This window comes from Bombus flavifrons, chromosome 2 (genome assembly GCF_040668555.2).
Source record: "Bombus flavifrons isolate JBK064 chromosome 2, iyBomFlav1_principal, whole genome shotgun sequence".
In the NCBI taxonomy this organism is placed as follows: domain Eukaryota; kingdom Metazoa; phylum Arthropoda; class Insecta; order Hymenoptera; family Apidae; genus Bombus; species Bombus flavifrons.
The window spans coordinates 13,325,615-13,346,118 of record NC_138443.1 but is presented as its reverse complement, the minus strand read 5'-3'; the positions used below and the strand labels follow the sequence as shown (position 1 = coordinate 13,346,118).

Genomic DNA, 20,504 nt, shown 5'->3' with positions numbered 1-20,504 from the left:
GAACGGTTTTGCGCTGCTTTAATACTCGCACAACCATCCATGGAACTGCATCTTTTTAGGAGGACCAGCGATTAATCTTTTCCCACTCATTTTCATCTCTAATTTCTCATGAGACTAAGATTCCTGCATCTTTTATCATAATAATTTATTAATACTATTAATAAATTGAGACAAGTTACACGTCGTATTTTACGTTATAAGATGACTTGTAATTTGTAAAATTTACCTGTAAAATTCCTTTGTTTGTTTTACCGAAGTAATAGTCGGCACTTCTATACGACAATAAGAATTTGTTAATATTAATAATTTGTAAGGTTATCATGTTATCATTCTTGTAATGGATAGTATATTATTGAAACTTTTTTAATATTGAAACTTGCGATATTTTTTGGAGAAGTGCATAGTAGTAAAGAGTTGAATTCTACGGACGTAAAAAGTAGACATAACATTTTCTGTACATGGAGTCGCCTGGCCTAAACATTTTATGATTTCCGGGCAAAAAACAGACGAATCCAGCGCTGATTTTAAACCAGCTTCATCCAAATAAGCCGCAATAAGAAATTCCCACGAAACAGTTGCTTCCATCCCCTTTCCAGGTCGCCGACCTCTTTGGATGCGTTTCAAGAGCGTCGTACCAATGAAACTTCGAGTTCTAGACTAATTTCTCAGCCTTTTGCGTTAAATTTAACCTTCCGCGTTAGTGTATTTCGGACGAGCTCTTATTTTACGCTTTCGTCGACTTCACCAACGTAACACGCAACATCCGCAAGTAAAACTGTCTCTTAAATTTGATGTGACACCGATACACGACGAGAAGAATCACAACGCCATTTTTATTCCACTTCGTTAATTTTTCGTCGTAAGGTTTAGCTGTAAATAGGATGAAAAAATTTAGATTAACGAGGAATTTAAAATTGGTTTGTTAAATCAACAATTTCCATTAGTTGTCAATAGATTTTATAAACTTCAGATTACTGAGAAATTATACACATTGTAAAATATTTACCATTGGTTACCCACGCTACACGTAAATTTGATCAATCTACCAATGCACTAACACTGCAATAAATTTCTATTGCAACATTCCACGCTCCTTTGCCGCACCTTAAACTCCTCGCTAGATTTATTCCACCTTAAAGTGTCACATAACTCCTACGACACCGATATCAAATCTTAAACTCCACCAAATTCCAGAGGAACTTGATTTCTTCGAAAGTAAAAGATTAAACTTAAAAAGCAATCTATTTAATCTTTAAACTATTCCAAACTTCTTAAATATAATTTATATATATAAAATATTATACACTTATTGTGTGCATTATATATTTCAAGAACTTTGCAATAAAAAATAAAACTTATTACATTTAAGATATGGTTGTATCGCACAGGCTCGAATATGATAAAGAGGTTAAATAAATGTCTCGAATCTCCGCAACAAACTCACACAAACCACCTAAAACACGTATACACAATGTGCATTCACTACGAACTCGACTCCCATTCCCTGCCAAAATCACAGGCATGCGGAGTCAATTTCACTGCTCGAGCTAGTTGAATAGGGAAGAAGGTCGAGAGCTGGAGTTAAGGAGCATAGTTGGTAAAGAATCGCGTGCCGCCGCGCCATTAAGATCAAGCCCACGATCTCAACAATAAATATTAGACGGTTCTCTGACCTGCATTTCGCGTGCGACTCGGAACGATTCAGAAACGCGTAAATTTCCCATGAGCCGAGTCAAACGTTCGCGATTTATCGCATTTAGGTTATATCGATATCGTCCACGAGTGGAGGCATTCAAACACAGATATCTTTGTGTCACTCTACCGTAACTGCCCGTAATACATGATAATTTAATTTCGAATTCTTTCGAATATATGCACGTAACGAAAAATTTGTATTGGTTCGTCAATTGCAGACCAACCAGTTGTTAGCCAGTGAAAATAATGTAGATAATAATAGCGAAGAATTAGCTCGAAAAGGGTAAACAAACAAGGCGCCTTAATAAAAGGCACAATGTGGGTCCGCAAAGTGGTGGGACTTCGGCGCATGCGCATTGTTTCGCATCAACTTACAATTAAACATGCGCGAAAGCTTCATTTTTGCCGCATACATACTTGGATTTGCGTGCATGAAATTCACAAAGTAGGTTATTCCTTGAAAAACAGCTTTAATCGAGCGAAGCTTTTAACCAGACTGAAATCAAGCCTTAATGCCTTGGTTTCTTTAGAAATTCAGATGGAATAAGAGAAACCTATTTTATCTGTGGATAAAGGTTAGGCTGCATCGGTTGGCTTATATGACTTTCCGGTGACTTTGAAGGGTAATACGGCGTCGACGGTCGAGAAGGTAACTTCTCTATTGAACGAGATCTCGTTGATCTCGTCTAAGCAGGAAGAGTCTGTCGGCCCTTTGATTTTATACGAGTCTTTCCATTCACGATCATGCGAGCTGGCTACAGGCGACGACACGGACCCCCGACAAAACTGTCTGAGCCTATTCAAGGCGACGTCAAATAGTTTCACTCGGAGAGATGAATGGAGATAAGAATCACCGGAGCGTCTCTGCGCTTCGATGACAATGATATTTGGTAAATCCTCTTCTTGTTTCTCGTTTTGAAAGAAGGTTGTAAGGAAGAGTGCTACTAGATCGTCTAGGAAAATCACACGGTATATATTGCATAATGCTATTGATTTATCAGAAATAACAAGAGTTTGAGGAGCTTTGGGAAGGTTGATTCAGTTTTTTATAACCTGACATCTCTTTGAACAAATGTCTTAAGAAACGCTTGAATAAAATGTTAAAAAAAATAATAATTATGAAATCTTTTCCTGTATTTCTGAACAATAAGATTTACTATATCCCACGCCATAATAAGAATCAATTTGCCATGAACTGGTATCTCGGAAATTGTAGGAATTGAGAAAATATAAGGAGGCCGGAAGAGGTAAATGAAATCCGCAGAAACATTGACCCAACCTCAGCCCAGTTAGCCAACAAACTAAAATATCTCGCTGCCTTTTCTATATTTACGACCAGAACGTGGTCATTAATTGAGTCTAGCGACTGCACCGTAGACGAGTCACTGACCGATGTTGCTTTAATGGATATGCGGAAAATCACGTGTTCCAGGTTCCAGGGATGTAGTTGTTTTCATTTCCGGAGAATACGGTCGACTCGCGTGTATATACCAATCTATCTAAGGATAGGTGTTCGTTAGAATTACTAACTATATTAGTTTCAACCTTGTGATTTAAATTTTTAAACGTCACTTAATAGCAATTCAGTCGAGTAAATACAAACTTTCAAATGTCCTAATTTTCAAATCTTTACATTTTTTAATCTTAAAGATATTTTATTATTTGCCGTAGATCAAGCTTCGTGTTACCGGTACTGTAACATTACAATCCTACGAGAAGCAGAAAATAGTGAAAAAATCTGATCCAATAGATAGTAGTCAATATTCCTTTGACGCGTCTTATTCGAACTGCAGTTAGAGGAAATGCAAATAAGCTCTTGCGAAACGGTTTGCCGCACAACGACAAGCCTACGAACAACGCCCAATGCAAGTTCGGTAGGAGTTACAGGAAGAGGGACGTCTAAAATCAGCTAGGAATCCCTATTTAATCGTCTAATTTTCGATTACGACATTGAACTTCCCGAAGAAAATTAAATACAATTCCGACTCGAGATTTAATTTCAGTTTATTTACAACGAATCACAATGTTACACGCAATCTCCGTTTTATTGTATCGTTTTTACGCGGTCTCGTAGCTAATGCAATCTAGCCGCGTTTGCAAGGCTACGCTTCCGGTCAGAAGCCACGTGCTTCGATCGCGTACTTTCAATTTCCGCATCGGAAGCGTACGCTTCGGTACGAACCGCATCGATTTTCAAAAGAATCATTAGACACCGGAAAAAGAGGAAGAAAGAAGAATAAAAGCACGTATACCGACAGGAAGTCAATCGAGACAAAATCGATATCGTTGAAAGCCGAAAAAAGACCCGAATTTAGGCTACAGTACATATTCGAATTGAATATATATTCAAGGTTTAGATTTTCTTCTCCTAAAAATTATAAACGTAAATGAGTTGACAAGCGATCTTGAAAAGCGTCTGTTCCATCTAGATTATGTAAACTGCGTGAATTACCGTTAGCCATAATTCATAATTTATCGAAAAAGCGCGCTTCTTCTCAATCATGCTTTCCCCTACCAGCACCGAAATTATCGGCAGATCGATAAGTATCAAAATACCACAAAGATATTAATCTCATCTTTCTTCTAGCCGCGAAAAAATACCGCACAAATGATAAAACAACAGATCAGCCAGAAACATCAAATTCTCCACGCTTCCGACTGCAAGAAGAAAAACAAAGTTATTTGTGTATGATGGAAACGTCTCTGGACGATGCTCTTAAGCGGTCGAGTGCGCGCGAGAATAGCATCGCGGATCGGCATTTCCACGGTGAGGATTGTAAAACGGTTACGCAGATGATGGATCATGCGCATGGACCGTAGCGACTATCGTGAATGATGGATCAGACACACATGCGCGTTCTTCACTCTTCCGATACTCTTCGTAACAGCTGCTGCGATCTCGTCATTGGAGACGATCTCGGGAAATTCAATCGAATATCGAGGAAATTTATAGAAAGCTACACATGTGTTCGAGTATTATTCTAGCGAAAACTGGTTAACTCTATGAGACTAACGATACAATACGTCTCAAGATAACTTTTAGGAAAATGATTGTACCTTTAAAATTCTTTCGGCACTTTTCGGTATATTCTTGTCATTGATTCTGAAAGTATTTGATTAATTTGCTGGTTAATAGGAAGTTGGTTAAAACTGAAGTTAGTTAAAGAAATAAGTAAACACGAAACCTGTAGATACTCTAGACATATGATTCTACCTGCACGCGACAAAAATATTCATGATCTGAACAAGGAAAGAAGTGTGGTTAGATTCGCGTCATGTTGCAAATGAAAGATTTACAGCTCGAGCCCAATTATCTGTTACATTACATTCTCGGACACGTGTAGGCTGAACGTCATGATATATGAACACAAGTATAGAAAGAACAACATGGATATTTCGCGCGAAGAAAACGAAGCTTCACATATACAGTGTATAACCACTCGACAGTATCTGCTCACGAAAAATACGAGTTGTTAAAGTCTAAAAAAAATTACGTATACAGTGGCAAAGAAGAAAATTGTTATGCCGTTTACTTTTATTTCTAATTGACAGAAAGTCGTCAACGAACAAAGAGCGCTTTTTCTTATCCTCTGTACCTTCACGAAGCAATCACAGAAATTCTCCAAAATGCTTCGTGTCGACTAAACAAAGAAAAAAGAAAAAGATGGCAGCTGCTAAGAGCAAACTACCTCCGGAATTTTCTTCGTTTCTAAATGAGCCAGGAAGAAAGAAGGGAAGGGTTAATGACGCCGAAACTGAAGGGTGGCCACGGATCGTTTGAAAGGGGCCACGACAACCGTTACGATTCAGTCGCACCTGTTCCTCTTCCTAGGTTACCGCGACCGAGCCATTGCGCGCTTTTACGAGCGTTCCCGCGATAGTTTCCTGGCACTTGCTCGTCCTTTCAACGAAGGGTCGATCGGTTAATTTTAAACTCTCGAAGGCTTTGTCCAGTCGGTAATATCGACAAGCTTAAGTCAAAATACGGATTTCTCGTAAATTCAGAATTTTATTGCCACCACGATGTATATGGATGCGACAGATAAAGAACACGATGTAAATTAGATTTCTTGCTTTTATAGAGAAGCAATTTTTAAATTGAACACCAGTCGTCGACCGGTTCTGTAGATCGTTTTTAATAACAAAATAAATTTGGTTAGTCCATAAAGGTCTGTTCGTGTGAATCTTCCCATAGATCATCCGTAACGTAAATACCGCTATAACTGGCTGCAGATACATTTTCCTTGAACAAATAAATCAAAATCGTAAAGTATGTTATAAATAAAATCTGACTTCACGAGGTGTTGATCCCTCATAAAAGAAGTCTTTTATATCTCGCAGATGATTCATAACATGACGTCTACTTCAACTTGTTCCTTATACCTCCTTGTCGAAAAAGTTAATAGTTTACAAATTCGAACACTACATATCTACATAACATCGGCCATTATATTTGCCAAACCAAATTTGTTTTCTTGTAACATTCTGTGATTAATTAATGCTACAACAAACTTAATATAGAGTGTCACGTGCAAAATTTGCACGATAAATCAGATGACTACGATACAATCTTCAAATACGATCGTATCTTTCGTATACAAATTGATAGTTTCCACCTAACTGACAGATTTTTATACCCTTGGAAAAATAACGTCTTAACGAACAATTCACGCCAATCAGCGCCAAGAATGAATCACGCAAATTCTACTGGAAGTCCTCTATTCACTTTTTCGATTTATCATCAGCTGGAAACATCAAAGTTATCGGCTGGTGATTGGGAATTAATCGAAAAATAAATTACAAGCATTGAGACACGCGAGTGCCCGTTTCTTTCTCTATTTTTCTGTCTGCTTGTTGGAATATTAAGGCGCAGTCACGGCCCGCCAAATTTATTCCCGTTCCGTAGTGCCCTGTGTCGGTGAAAAAATTCGAAATGCCGGATTCGAAGGCGTGGAATGCCAACAGCCACGAGAGAGAGTCCTCTTCTCTCTCTCTGGTGGAAAGACGAACGGGCGCACGCGTATGCTCGGACGCTCTGACGCACGAAGAACCGCCCGTGAACAGAAACCAGACACGCGTGTAACGTTAAACCGGGCCGTCGATGAAAAACGAACAAGACTTTCGCGACCGATGGGCGTTTTCAATGACAGATCGAATCGTTCAGTTTCACGGTTAGTTCAGAGTCACAGTTGCGTACATCTTGGCATAAAAACGCGCTAGAGACGATTTCTCATAAATTGGTTAAAGTTGATATGTGTTTCGGCGAATTGTCGTTTCGAGGAGCGATAAACCTAAAAAAACGCACATATTCATAAGAATCTACGTTTCATATTCTTCGTATCGATTTTTTTATCTTTATTGGTCGTATCGTGTTCGATGTAATAGTTCGTTTTTTAGCTAGTGAATTAACAAGATTTAATAAGAAATTTAGTACAAATGCTCTATGCGTCGTGTTTGACACGTCATTGTTAAACTCTCATTTATAGGAAATTCAAAGCTGTATTTTCTCACCCAGCTTAAACCTTACAAACTCTTTTCATGCTTTCCACCCGTCATTGAATGAAACAATGAAAACGTTCATCCATCCACGTCTCTGCAGTAATAATCCAATTAACCTGTTTCCCCAATAAGTCGAAATCCGCGATCGAAACGTGAGATCGCGAAGAAAAATGCGCGCCTACTTTAGGAACGCGCCATCTAACAACGAAGGAAGAAAACTTCGTGAGCCAGCAACTACTTTGTTCAAAAGTGGCTTTATTCGAAAAGTCTGCTGTTCAGCGTGTTCGCACCAGCAGCACCAGAGATCCCTTATCACGGACCATTTAAGTAATGAGCCGGCACTTAGCAGCGCCGCTTGTCTTTCATTCTTCTCGTGTCTCTGTGATCGTCGTCGCCGTCGTTGGTGTCGTCGTTGGACCTGTGTCATACTTCGGCTTTTTTTTCTTTCATCCTCGCGTCTCAGACTCGGTAGCGTGGTACGGAAGGAGGGACGAGCGCCGAGCTTCGAGTGACAATGAGCAAGCGAAGAGGAACGGCCGTCTACTACTGGGACCCACCATTAAAGTTCGTGCTTCTTTCGGAGCACGTCTGCACACCCCAGGGCTCCTTTTCCTTCGCTAACAATGCCACTTTGCAGACTTCGCAGTTATCTTCAGCCGGACGATCTTCGGCTGAGGCTAGGAAGCTGGCGTGCACCAGAGACACTGACCGAGAACCCTTCGTTGCCGGTTGACTCATTCATAGGGAACACCATTGTCGGAGAATTAGTTTCAGAACGAAGGAGAATTGTTGGCAATCTTTAGTTAATTTAGAGCGGAAGATTTTGTAATTTGTAATTTGTACTTTACAATAGAAATTCCTATTGTTTATTAGGAAACTTATGCCGCAGTTCCTTACATTTGGGGGAGGTCTATGGTAGAAATTTTTCAGGAGCGCGATTAACCCGGAAAAATATCGTAGAAGTTAGCCTCCATTATTAATAATACGGATACAGCTGTGCATCTTTTACTTTGTAATTTTAACACGAAAATATTCAATGATCTTCGGAGTATTTGAAAACATTCTGGAAACAATTAATTTGTTAACTGCGGAGTTTAGTTTCAAAAAAGCAATAACGTGTAAACACGTCGAACGCAGTTAAGTGGTTAAGAGCACAAGAAGACAGTTCTTCGCATGCCCGTCGACACTCGGGTTATTCCTTCTAGCTAAACAGCTCTCTAGGAGAAAATCGAGCACTCCAATTCAGCAGAATCTTGAATTGTCTGGAAGCCCCGGAAGCAAAGCAGGGGAAACAACCGTTGAGCGAAAGGACGAGGAAAAGAGAGAAAGAAGGGAAACGAGAAGCGTCCGGTGACGTTGCAATTTTAATCGTCCTCCGGTTATCTCTTCTGGGCACACTGCGATAGTGTGACCCAACCGGTAATATTTACTTGGCAGACAGCTGTAAAAGTTAGTCGTGGTGATAACGTAGCATAAAGAATGGCTGTGTCCTGTGTCATCGAACGATCGATAAACCGCTAGTTATCAATGTTCAGGTTAGATCTATTGTTCAGAGAAGAAAACAAAGGATGGTCGACCACAGAAAACGGTACACTTTCTTCCCTAACGGCCATTCTGCCAGATGTAGTTAATCGAAGCAGTAGCTCAGATGTAAACTGTCCTCTTCTCTTTACTCTTAGTTAACCGATACTTGGGCGAATCACCAGAAATTTACAACAGGGGCCCCAATCGGTGACCTGGAAATTCTGGGGCCTGAATACCTGTCTAACGAACACGTCTACTTCGATCAGTGTTTACGTTACCGTTGCTTACCATCAGCCAAAATAAATAATTACAAAGCATGATTTAACACTAAGTCTACCAGGCCTGGTCAAATGGCCGTGTTTCAACATTTAATTTAGAATTGTACATTCATTGTTGTTTCTTTTCTTCTTCTAACTTTATGTAGAATCTTACGTTAACAAAAATTGAGAAATTGATTAGTCGGATAATATAAGTATTTACATAAAGTTAGAGGAAGAAAAGAAACAACGATGAATGCACAATTTCAAATTAAATTTTGAAACCGGTCATTTGACCGGGTTTAGTAAGGCTAGCGTTAAGATAATAAATTCGTACTCTTATAAACCGATTTATAGAATACTGCTCCCACTATAGTCAAATGAAATATACTATAAATAGACGAAGAATTTCATATGTTGCTTAAAAGCGTTTCTTGTAAAGAACCAATCTTTAATCTAAATATATGTATATCCAAACTCCAGAATATACTCTGCCCGTTCCCAAATCTCATTCTATGCTAATTTGATTATCTGAAATCGCAGTGCACGAGTTTCAAGATCGACAGCTAATTTCGTTCGTGTCCAACCTTCATTATTCTCTTCTTCTCTGTTATTTGTTCTCGAAACAAACGTTACGATACGTCTCTGTAGTTGCATACATTACAATGTTAACGGCTCGTTCCCCAACATTTCGAACAGCTTGAACAAACCTCGTTCCAATGGCCTGTCAATCAAGCCTAGTTGTGGAATAACACAACACGCACAATATCAGCCGCATCTTCGTAATTTGGTAGATTAAAATAGTCAGTGGAATATAGTGACATGGATTTGACTGCGAAATCCTGGGACACCCTATATAAGGAAAGGACCCTATCAAGGGAAGAACAAGATTCGAGTAAAACCTGATCGAACAGTAATATTCGTTGGAAAAACTTGTTAGATGGTAATATTTGCAGGAAAACATCGTCACACGATTACGTTCACAAGGGAGACATGGTCACACGGTAACATTCGCAAGAAACTTTAATATGCCAATCACGCACAACGTCTGGATGCTTTAAGAAACAATGATCTTTCTATCTGCCGAAGAGCACACGACATTTTCCCACGCGAATCAAACTCGCCACGCGATAAAAGACCCGCCACTGGCCAAAAAACTGGGCGAAAGAAAAAGGACGGAATTAAAGAACCGAAGAGAAAACTCAAAACGGCGTGTCCGTTGAGGGTAATCACAGTGATTTGGCCGACGATTTCGGCCAATCTGCATAACTTAACGCGCGTTTCCATTCGCTAGTAATTAGAGTCGGCGATGCTTACTTTGTCTCGGCCGGCAACGAGAAAGATAAAAAAGAAATCCGATTGACCAACGATAAGGGAACTTCCGAGCAGAAACCACAGATCCCATCTCGAGGAGTATGTATCGTCTTTAACGAGCCTTATTTTCGCTTTCGAGTTGCGTGTCACGGGAGGCGAGCATATCTATATTCCCTTTGTAACTTGATCTGCACTGCACTGTGTGTATTCGATAATATTTTTCGCGAACGTGCGTGTTGAATTTGCTGGGAGAATTATTAGGTAAAATGGAGAATATTGCAATTTCTACACAAAGGGCGTGTCACAATCTTTCAGCTTGGTCACAAATTAATATAGCGTAGTCTATATAAAAAAGATTCGAACCCATGACTCGTGAAATCTTACTAATAAAATTATTATACGATTTCCTGCATGCACGACGCTCGAGGAATAAACGAAAGTGTAATTTTCATTTTTAAGGTTCGCGTCACGAAACATACGCATTTACGGATACATCTCACCACACAGTATCGTATTGTGATTGCAGACACGTGTTTGATCGGTAAAAACGGGACACGCGGTCGGTGAACGCTTGCACGTCAAGTACAGGACGTGAATTTTTGCGTTTTGTCCTCCAGGCCGCGTGAGAAGAAACACTAGACAGGTCTCTGATATATCGCACGGGATACGGGACACTGCGTTTGTTCCAGACACACACAGATAGGCCACGCATGGACGAATGAGAACTTATATTCCGGCACAAGGATAATCTTGATTGAGGATAGCGTCGCCAGATTATAGAAATTAATGGTAATCATCGTTCGACCGCGAATCCCGCGAATTCCGAGCTACCAGGAAAATGCTTGTTTTTCTTTTCTTTATCAATACCTAAGTAAGTTTGAAAAGTTACATGTACAACAGCAACAATGTAAATATGGATGCTGTTGACACTTAGGAGGGAAAATGTTGATGACTATGAGAGTCCTCTTTCCATCATATGTGTAGTTCGGATTAAAAGATATTTGTATCTCAATGTTTATTTGCACTTTTAGAAGTTTCTCTTTCTGTATCTTGTTTGACTTCCGGATTTTCAAAGATAATAGTATCTTAAGAATACAAACTTTAAACGTATATATTTTTCACACCTTGTTCAACCTTCGGGTTGAGTAAAGTACGGATTATGTACAAAGGTATTTAAAGCGTTATAAATCACAGATTCACCCAGCGTGGTATAAAACAAAAACTCTACTCACCAATGTCCTTGATACGAAGTCTTGACGAGTTTCACAGTGAAGAGGAACTGTATAGCGCACACGAGGAGACAGCAGAGGTTTAGGGAGAGGGCGAGTGCGCACAGCGCTAACGTCACCTCGTAGACAATCGTATACTCTTCCGGGCTGATCAGGCTACTCGGCGTCACCGTTAGCGGTGAGATCTTCAGCAAGAAGATCAACGAGAGTAGCGCCAGTAACAACGACACTAGACACAATAAACCCAAACTGGTCAACGTCTCTTTCGCGCCAACCTCGTGGTCCTTGTGATTCCTTGACAGGGACGACGACCAGGAAGCGTTCAAGGGGTACGCCGTGGAACCGGGACCGGTTAACTGTCCCCCGGTAGTCGTACCCTGAAGAGCAGGTGCAGGCGAAGGTGTCGCCTGACTGGGTAGTCTGGACAGTCTCGAGATATCAAAGCCTCCATTCGCTTTAGGTCTGCTGTCCTGGTGCAGCGGCGCCGGGGATATCACCCCCAATGTAGTCGACAGATTATTATTATTGTTATTGTTATTCCCACCAGCAACAGGACTGACGCTGTTCACAGAATGCTTCGACGTGGACAACGTGGACAAATTAAGAGCGTGCGAGTGATTCAATCGTTGAGAAAGATTGTTCACGCTCAACTGAGAATGATTCAAAGGGTGTCTGTGAGTGGAAGATGGCGTGGTGGCAGCCTGATGCACGTTGGCTCTTTGATGGACCACCGAGTCGTAAACGTCGACTCCCCGTCCTTGGCTCCCCCCTGTCGTTCCACGAACGTTGCTGTTTTGGTTGTAATGATGGTGTTGCTGTTGATCCTGTTGGTGACCAGAATGGTGGTGGTGGTGGTGGCCGCCGTGCAACGAGCCCGAGCTCGCCTGGTAGTCATTGTGCTGGTGCCTGGAGCCCGCTGACGACGGTTGCCCCGTCAGGATATGCTTCAGCATTACTCGACGCTGGAATGCCTGAGGAAGACTGCGCTTCTTCCTGCTCCTCTACATGGCGCTACGCGGGACTCGCTTCTGAGGACGTCTTTCTCGTTGGAGGCTTCTTCTTTCTTTTCTTTCCCAGTAGAATTTTTACACAATTCTTTCTCCCTTTTATCCTTAAATTACCTTTAATTCTTAACGATTTTTAATCTTTGTCTCTTCTTCCCTATATATATTTTTTTACTTTTCTCCTTGGCGAATTTTGTCTTTCTGACGCAGGATTAGGTTCCTGGGCTTAGGGAGTTGCTACACGCCAGCTCCACCATGGCGACGGCATTCACTAGGCAGCCTACATAGCCACCTTTCAGCTCACGCTTCGGGACACTTTTTTCGCTGAGATTCTCCGCGATGAGGCATGAAAGCAGAGACCACCGTCTGCGGAGGCATGATTATTCTATTGTTCCTTTTAACGAGTAATCGTTTTACTCGAGTCCTCTTACTAAACCGTAAGTAAAAAAGACTATTATACTTAGATAGGTACTTGGTCTCAAGGACCAACTTATTTTGGTCTTTCGATTAAGTTCTTAATTAAATGCTCAATTAGATATTCATAAATATATCTTCATAATATTTCTCTCATCTATTTCTTTGACATTTTAGCAACCTCGTTAAGACGTTCGCCACTTCAACTTCTATCTACAACTGGCAAAAACTGAAGCTGACCTTCTTCAGGAGAAACATGCCGGAAATGGCATCCGCACGTGTGAATAATTATACTCAGTGTCCAGGTAGTTCTTTCGATCGTCCGATAGAAGTCGTTTCTGTTTTTCAGAGTTCGTTCACGTCTCCAGAATGTAAAAATATCCAAGGAAGTACCATTAGGAAGCAATGAAATTCAGAGCTTCTGTGGTTATTCCTTCTTCCGATTGTTTCTTTTCTTTGCCCAAAATGGATGATTTCTATATCAAATTGCTTATTCGTATTTTTTTTTTTTTTAATATTTCTTGAGATTTTCAATCGACTCGATTTCGAATTTTTTAGCGCCCGATCTTCTGGTTGGCGTCGTTAAGAAAGAGGAACGGGTGCACAGGAAGCATGGTCGGCGTGAGCATGATTAGATCCGGTCTGCCCGATGACCTTGCCAGTGATAATAGCGGTTCGTTAGGGTGGTTGCAGTCTTGGTTTGCTTCTGTTTCGATTTCCAGCGAACTCGTCAGCCGGCATGGCTTCCGAGATGCTCCCCCTGAAACAAGTCGAAGGGAAATAATTAATGGACTCTCTGTTCGATTGTACGTGGATGACAAGCTGACCGTAAAAAGAAATATACAAATACGATTAGAAAATATAATCCGAACCCCTTTCGGTTTGATCTGAAGAAGGTTTCTTTTTCTACATGGAACCAAAGATTCTTATCTGGTTTATGGTGAGCTAAGGAACTCTTTGAAAACAGCATTTATAACTTTCCAAAAGGAGACAGGTACTGAGTATTTCTCGCGCGAACAGTTTAATAATTAATTCGTTCTTTAAATATTCTTATTTATTGTTCCTAAATTACATAATGATTGGAAGCTTCTTACGGGAAGCGCAATCAGCCGCTGATATTATTGAAGTCGAAACACCATTAAAACCATATTACGATTCGCACGCGACATGTTCCATTCATGAAAACACAAAAGCAATAAACAAGTACAAATCAACGAAATAAATCCTCAGAGAACGAGACGTTACAGGAATTATACCATAGCGAGGATACAAAAGACTTGCTCATGGGCTACTTCCTTCAAGTAGTCGAGCGGTATATTTTCCGGTCGTTAACTTCCATGTAATGGGATATTAAAGAGTACGGACACAACGCTGCTATTTTTCAACTGTTCATTATCAAATTACGCAGCGGGAATCGTTGCAACGACAAAACTGTAACGACTCGTACCTGCGTATCTCCCATTTAGCTGCGGTAAACGCTGACTTATCTGCGTTTTTTTTTCACTTCCTCGTTACGAAAACCAGGAAAAGTGATTCACAATACAGTTTCTAACTGTACTTCTCGCAATTCTTTCTTAGAAACAAGCAATTACTTCTTTTCAATTTCCTAAACCTATAATAAAACAGTCCATTCCTTGAAGAGAAAATAACTTTAAAACTTCAGGCGCATACATTGTACGTATCGTATGTATGTATTTTGATTTGAAAAGAAAAACGGCAAACGTCTTTGGAAAGACGTTAGGTTTTCAACACCTTAACTAACTTAATTCCAGCGAGTCGTAAATCTGCTGCATCTCCAACATCTGAATATCCATCTTTTACAATGACTTGTTCTCCAATTTATTAAAATTACATCTCTCCCGTTGCACCGACCTTCTTTAAAGGTTCCCGCGGCAGGTTGAACCCGCATCACGTATCTTCCCTCTTCCTTCCACCCCCGTTCCCTTTCTCTTTCTATCGAACGGGAAGAGCGGGAACGCTTAAAACGCGCGAATCACGCGAGCGCCTCACGATTTGCGAAACATCACGTGAAAATCACCGATCCGATCTCCGTGCGCGCGGTGCACCGTGGGGGTAACGATTAAATCGACAGGATATACTTTATTGGCTATTCCGTTATTACAGGCTGTAGCTGGCGGGGAAATAGTCATTATGGATCGATGAACTCCATTGTAACAACGCACCTTCGAATTGCATCGGAAACGCTTCTGTATTGCGTCCACCGTATAACCTATCATCGTCTGTTTAGGGTAAATCAATGGATCGGAAGTTACGTTTCTATGTTTCTCGCCTGTCAGTATAAGACTGTGCAAAAGATACAGCAAGATCCTAAAATCATTCGAGTACAAGTAGCGTAAAATGGTCGTTTAAATTTTAATAAATCAACTAATCATACACTAATTGTACGCGATCAGGATTAAGGGATACGGCGATGGAGAAAATTTTGTTAGGTAGGTGTTGAGATAATAATGGAAGATGATGATTTTATAAATGTTTCGTATTTATGATGATGGAAAAGATTTAATTTGAGTTACGTTAAGTTTGAATAAGATAGACTTCTCCAAGAGTAGAGGATTTGTAGAGATAGTGGACGTAATAGTAGTATGATTTAATACTTGATATGTCTTTTTTTTCATTGACATATAGGTCACTGTGGGGAGTAATATTGATCTAGAAATAACTATCTTTTCTGAGAAGTACGTATATGCTCATGGGAACTATGTTTGGTTAATCAATAGAGCCTTTCTTTTGAGAAATTGAATCTAGAAGAATTCAACGATATTTTGCCTTGTTTCAATGGTACATGATTTTAAAGAAACGCCTACAATTATAATATATAATTGCACATACGTATATGCAAAATTGCATTTCCAAATAATTAAATCAAAAATATAGAAATGTATCAATCGGAAGAATATTTGTTAAAGATCTTTTCTTTTTAATCAAATTCTTCCAACAACCCCATTCTCGTCAAACATAACATCAACGTCAAACAAAACAAAATGAACGGTGTCTTCCTCAAAGAAACAAGAAGAAAATTGCTGTCGCTCTAAAGTTCTTCTCCATTGCTAAACTACCGTTCGTGTTTCTAGTTACACTCCAATTATTCGATTGTAAGAAGCAAGCAATCCCTCCATCCAAGGGCTAGATATAGTTTCTCGAGTAGTTCTCTTCAATACCGTTATAACTCGTCCGGTTGAAGGCTCGCAACGCTTGAGTTGAGACGCGTCTCGGTCGTACGAGTCGGAAGATCCAAGTTATTTTCTCGTCTAAGATCGATCAATGGAAACGCTGCACGCGAAGACACGCGAATCTCGATGAAATATTAATGTTCTCCGGAGCCATCGCGCAATAACGTAACAGCCGGTTCTGTTACTCGTTTTCGAACTGGTGAACCTCTCTTCTACCTGAAGCTATTTACTTGCTATATACACGGTGATCCGATGGTAATTTTCGATGTTTTTCGATGCTGTTATACGTTTTGGAATAAATACGAAAAAAAAGAAACGTTTTAATGTTAATTATCGATTAATAACATTAGTTTATTTTAACGATATTAATTATATACCTTCGAACATTAAGCACTAATTATCGATTGTCGATTACTAATTACTATCTTGAAACTTTAAATACTATCCGTAAGTATCAGTATAAAGGCTTAGTAATTAATAGAAAAAGATCATAGTAAAAGATAAATATAGGTTATATATCGCGTCCTGTACTTATGTGATTGAGAAAAAATATTTACTTGAACCACTTTTTCTGGTAGCGTCTTATCTACGTTTCGATTTTAATTACGGTTGAAAAGCAACTATCTGGAAACGTATAGCTAGTTACATTTTCTACTAGGGTCTTTTCCGATCGAGCTTCCTCCAGCGTATGAGTTTAATAATTTCTTTTTCAGTTAAGCAACGCAAGTTGATAATGTAACACCTATGCTTAGGTAAAAACTTTCGAACTCGATGAACATATGAAAGAAATAGTATGTTCTAACTGCCGGATATCGTTATCGTTGCTAAGGAGATAAGGACGTTATAGCTTAGATAAAAACTGCCATTCTATAATCGTTTGTTATTTGCATCCTGGGATCGCGAAGTTTATCGTCGAATGCTTGGTTTCTTGCTTACTCTTCCTTTACAGTGGAGAATATTAATAAAGCGAATAGACCAGATACGTGGATGTAGGTTATTTAATTAATAATCCTATATAATAATGAAAATAATAATAAAAATGATCATAGATTAAAAATTCAATAAAACTATCTATATGTAGATTCAGTAGAGGATAGCAATTAAACGCGTGTTAACCGAGAGGAATATTTAATTGCTACCCTAATGATTTTCATACACGCTCTCACACCAATTATTTTCTAATTAATACAATGTTTATCTATAAATTGTATAATCAAATGAGAATGAAAGCTGAGAAATATTTGATTGGAATTGTAACTTTGCTCGAAATTGTATTGCAATTTTGAAAAATACTTAAACATTTCTTTGATCAATTATAACAGAAAATAATAATGAAGTTAAATTTAATTTGGCCAAATTTGTTTTAATTTGTTTTTTTAAAGTACATATTAACATCAGTGTATTAAAATTACAAGGCAGCGCCAAGACAAATTAAAAGAAGAAAACCGATTGAAATATTACGAAAGTTACTTTAACTGCAACAATGAGCCACGATGATGATAATAATTACTAATTTTTTAAACCAGTCTCACCACATACTCTCTTCACTTAACCTCACTAACCTAACTCCACCTACCGCCCAGCACAATCGACGTAAACACCACCGAATTCCATTCCCGCCTCAACCACAATTGCCCCTATCTCAAACCAACTGCCATATCTCGAGGGAAGCATACCAAACCCACGTAACCGCGCTTGCAGCGAAAGTTACGTCGGTTACGATCTTCGAAACATTTTTCGGCCTCTCATCTTTTTTACCGAAGTTGCTTAATGTTTACAACATTTATGTCTCAAGCACAAAATAAAAGTAAGAAAAAACGCATATCATTTCTAAGAAATTTTTCAAATTTCATTACGTAACTAATTCAACAAATTACGTTAATCGAAACTTCACAATCGGGCACTTTACGAGTCAGAGTTCCTTTTTTCCAACTTGCCTTTTGTCTAAATTCTCCATGTTAGCTTGTAAACGCGACCGATATTACCCGAGACGTCTCACATCTGCACGGGCCTGCCTTGATTTTGAATTTTCACGGAGTAACTTGACTCGATCCCGCGAATCTGCCCCACCGTTCCCTCTACACCGCGATGTTCCAGATCACGTGGCACGATCCTGAACCACAGGATTCAGCTTGGAGAGGTGGCACGCGGGGAAAGGATCTACAGAAGAGAAAGAGAGAGAGAGAAAGAGAGAGAGAGAGAGAGAGAGAGAGAGAGAGGAAGAAAGACAGAGTAGAGACTGTTGTCAATAGCCAGACTTGACTCATAGAAACGGGTTCCGCTCGCATTCCGGACGTCCAGCCTCCGCTGGTCACACTACCTTCGTCCAACCTTACGACACATTCTCTTCTTCTTCCATATGGACGAGTGTAAATGTGTACAATGCGCGTGCACGCGCGCCATCGTGACAAGGATCGCGCGATTCCACGCTTTTATTCGATACCAGGGGAACACCTGTGTGGTATGTTTGCCCCGTGGGAGCAGAGAAGGATACAACTCGGATTTACAAACCGGACGCCAGGTCACGCGGTAATGGGATCGATTTCCGCTGATTTTTGATCGATCTGAAAAATGTGATTTCTTTCCGAAATTTTATGTCGAATCGGTGTTATTATTGTTGTCATTGATTTTTACGTTATCGAGGCACATGAGTAATAGAAAAAAATTTTCTTTTTGAGTAAAAAACTTAGAAGAAATATTAAATGATATTGACACGTTGAACATAAATGTTAGATATTTCAAGAACTCTGAAAGGATCTCTGAATCTTCCCTATTTTAGGGAAAAAATTAACTCGATATAATCCTAATTATTGCGATACCATTCCCTCGATTCGCATTATCAAAATTCTCCAATCTATTAATTACTGCTTGGTTTCAAATTTGTAACCAGTAATTTTTAAAATTGCTGCAGAAGCCATATTTGATTGTACAAAAATCTTTCCAATTCGTTGGATAACGATATTCAAAGTTCAACTTGAACAGTCAGTGAATTCGGTCGAAACCAGGAAGAGAGCGAATCGGATGAGACACGACCATTGGTTATCCATCGAGTCCGACTATAACGTGGCTAAAAAGGAAACCTGTTCCTTAAAGGATTTTGTGAATCATCCCAATAAATTTTGACAAAAATATCGAGCTTCATAGAAGAAGCGAAGAAGCTGGTATAATTCGAGTAACAACGGGTCCTTGCGCGCGGATTCGTTTGATTTATCGATCAACTTTCCTTGATCCTTTAGCCGCGCGCACCCTGTCTAGTGTCTAACTAACAGCAATATACGTTAAATCGACGTATAAAGTGAGAGGTTTCGTAAGAGAACGTGTCCTCTGGTGTTCACCGGCATAATGAAGAGAGCAGCCAGCCGGCGGATCCAGCTACGAAACGAATCGGGAGAAGATGAAGATCGGAGATTACATTCTTTCGATTCACTTCTTGAAACGGTACAGGTCATGAATATATGTATATTGCGTGTATATATGGGCACAAACGATTGCGCACGCCGCGTTTGCGCACCTAGGATTAGATAGGCTGCCGGAACCTAACCGTGCACCGTATATGTACCTATACTTTCCCTATTCTACGTGATACACGGGATTTCTTATTAGTTTAGGTTTAAATTTAATTAATTTTGAATTAAAGAATTATCCCAACAATTTGACCACAAATCTGCAATTCTCGCAATAAATCTTCCTATACTTTTACATTTTATAAAATTATAATTTCTCGAGTTCCTTATAGTTCTAATCCTAACCTAACAAAATTCATACATACGCATTCTGTTATATTCCACTGGAACTTTGAAAAGGTTAACTCTCGAGAGATTTATTTTAATGATATTACATACATATGAGCATATTCAGTACCGAAATAAGTATCCACGTAAGAGATCGTTCAATGTATAGGAGGTAGATACATTCCGGAGAGCTAAAATTATCGTGTTTCAGGACACGATCACGAGCAACGGGTAACAGTTCTGTCGTCGTTTGCCATTTTAACGTGAAAATGATGTATGGTTCTTGTTTGTGGCTGATGCACGTGCAAGTGATTCCAAAGTGTGTCCGGTGAAACCTGGCACGCGTCACCCGTTGATAACAACTGTTACATACGTTTTATGCTCGCGTAACCGCTTTTCCACTATAAAAAAACATTCTGTCCACGAGTTTGCATAACAAATGTTCTGTTGATGAGAAATTATTAAATCGTATTTCTGTTACAACTTGCAGATCTTACCGAATTTTATTTCATTCCGTTTAATTTTTTTTACATGATTAGAGAGTTTTGGTGTATATTTGTATGCTATATTTTATTTTGTTTTATTTAGCGAAGGTTCGCTGAAATGTTCATCGGCAAACAATGGCGGCGTCATTCAAGCGGTGTGT

General features: G+C 39.6%; 1 protein-coding gene across 3 annotated transcripts in view; it reads right to left on the bottom strand.

Moving 5' to 3' along the window:
- Window positions 1–20,504, bottom strand: part of LOC138189958 (uncharacterized) — a 55,052-nt gene that overhangs the window by 5,798 nt on the left and 28,750 nt on the right. For all 3 annotated transcript variants that reach the window (XM_069132303.1, XM_069132301.1, XM_069132302.1), the window contains exon 2: window positions 11,522–13,696. In XM_069132303.1, the coding sequence (XP_068988404.1) occupies window positions 11,522–12,471 (950 nt within the window). In that variant the 5' untranslated portion in view covers window positions 12,472–13,696. The remainder of the gene's footprint in view (window positions 1–11,521; window positions 13,697–20,504) is intronic.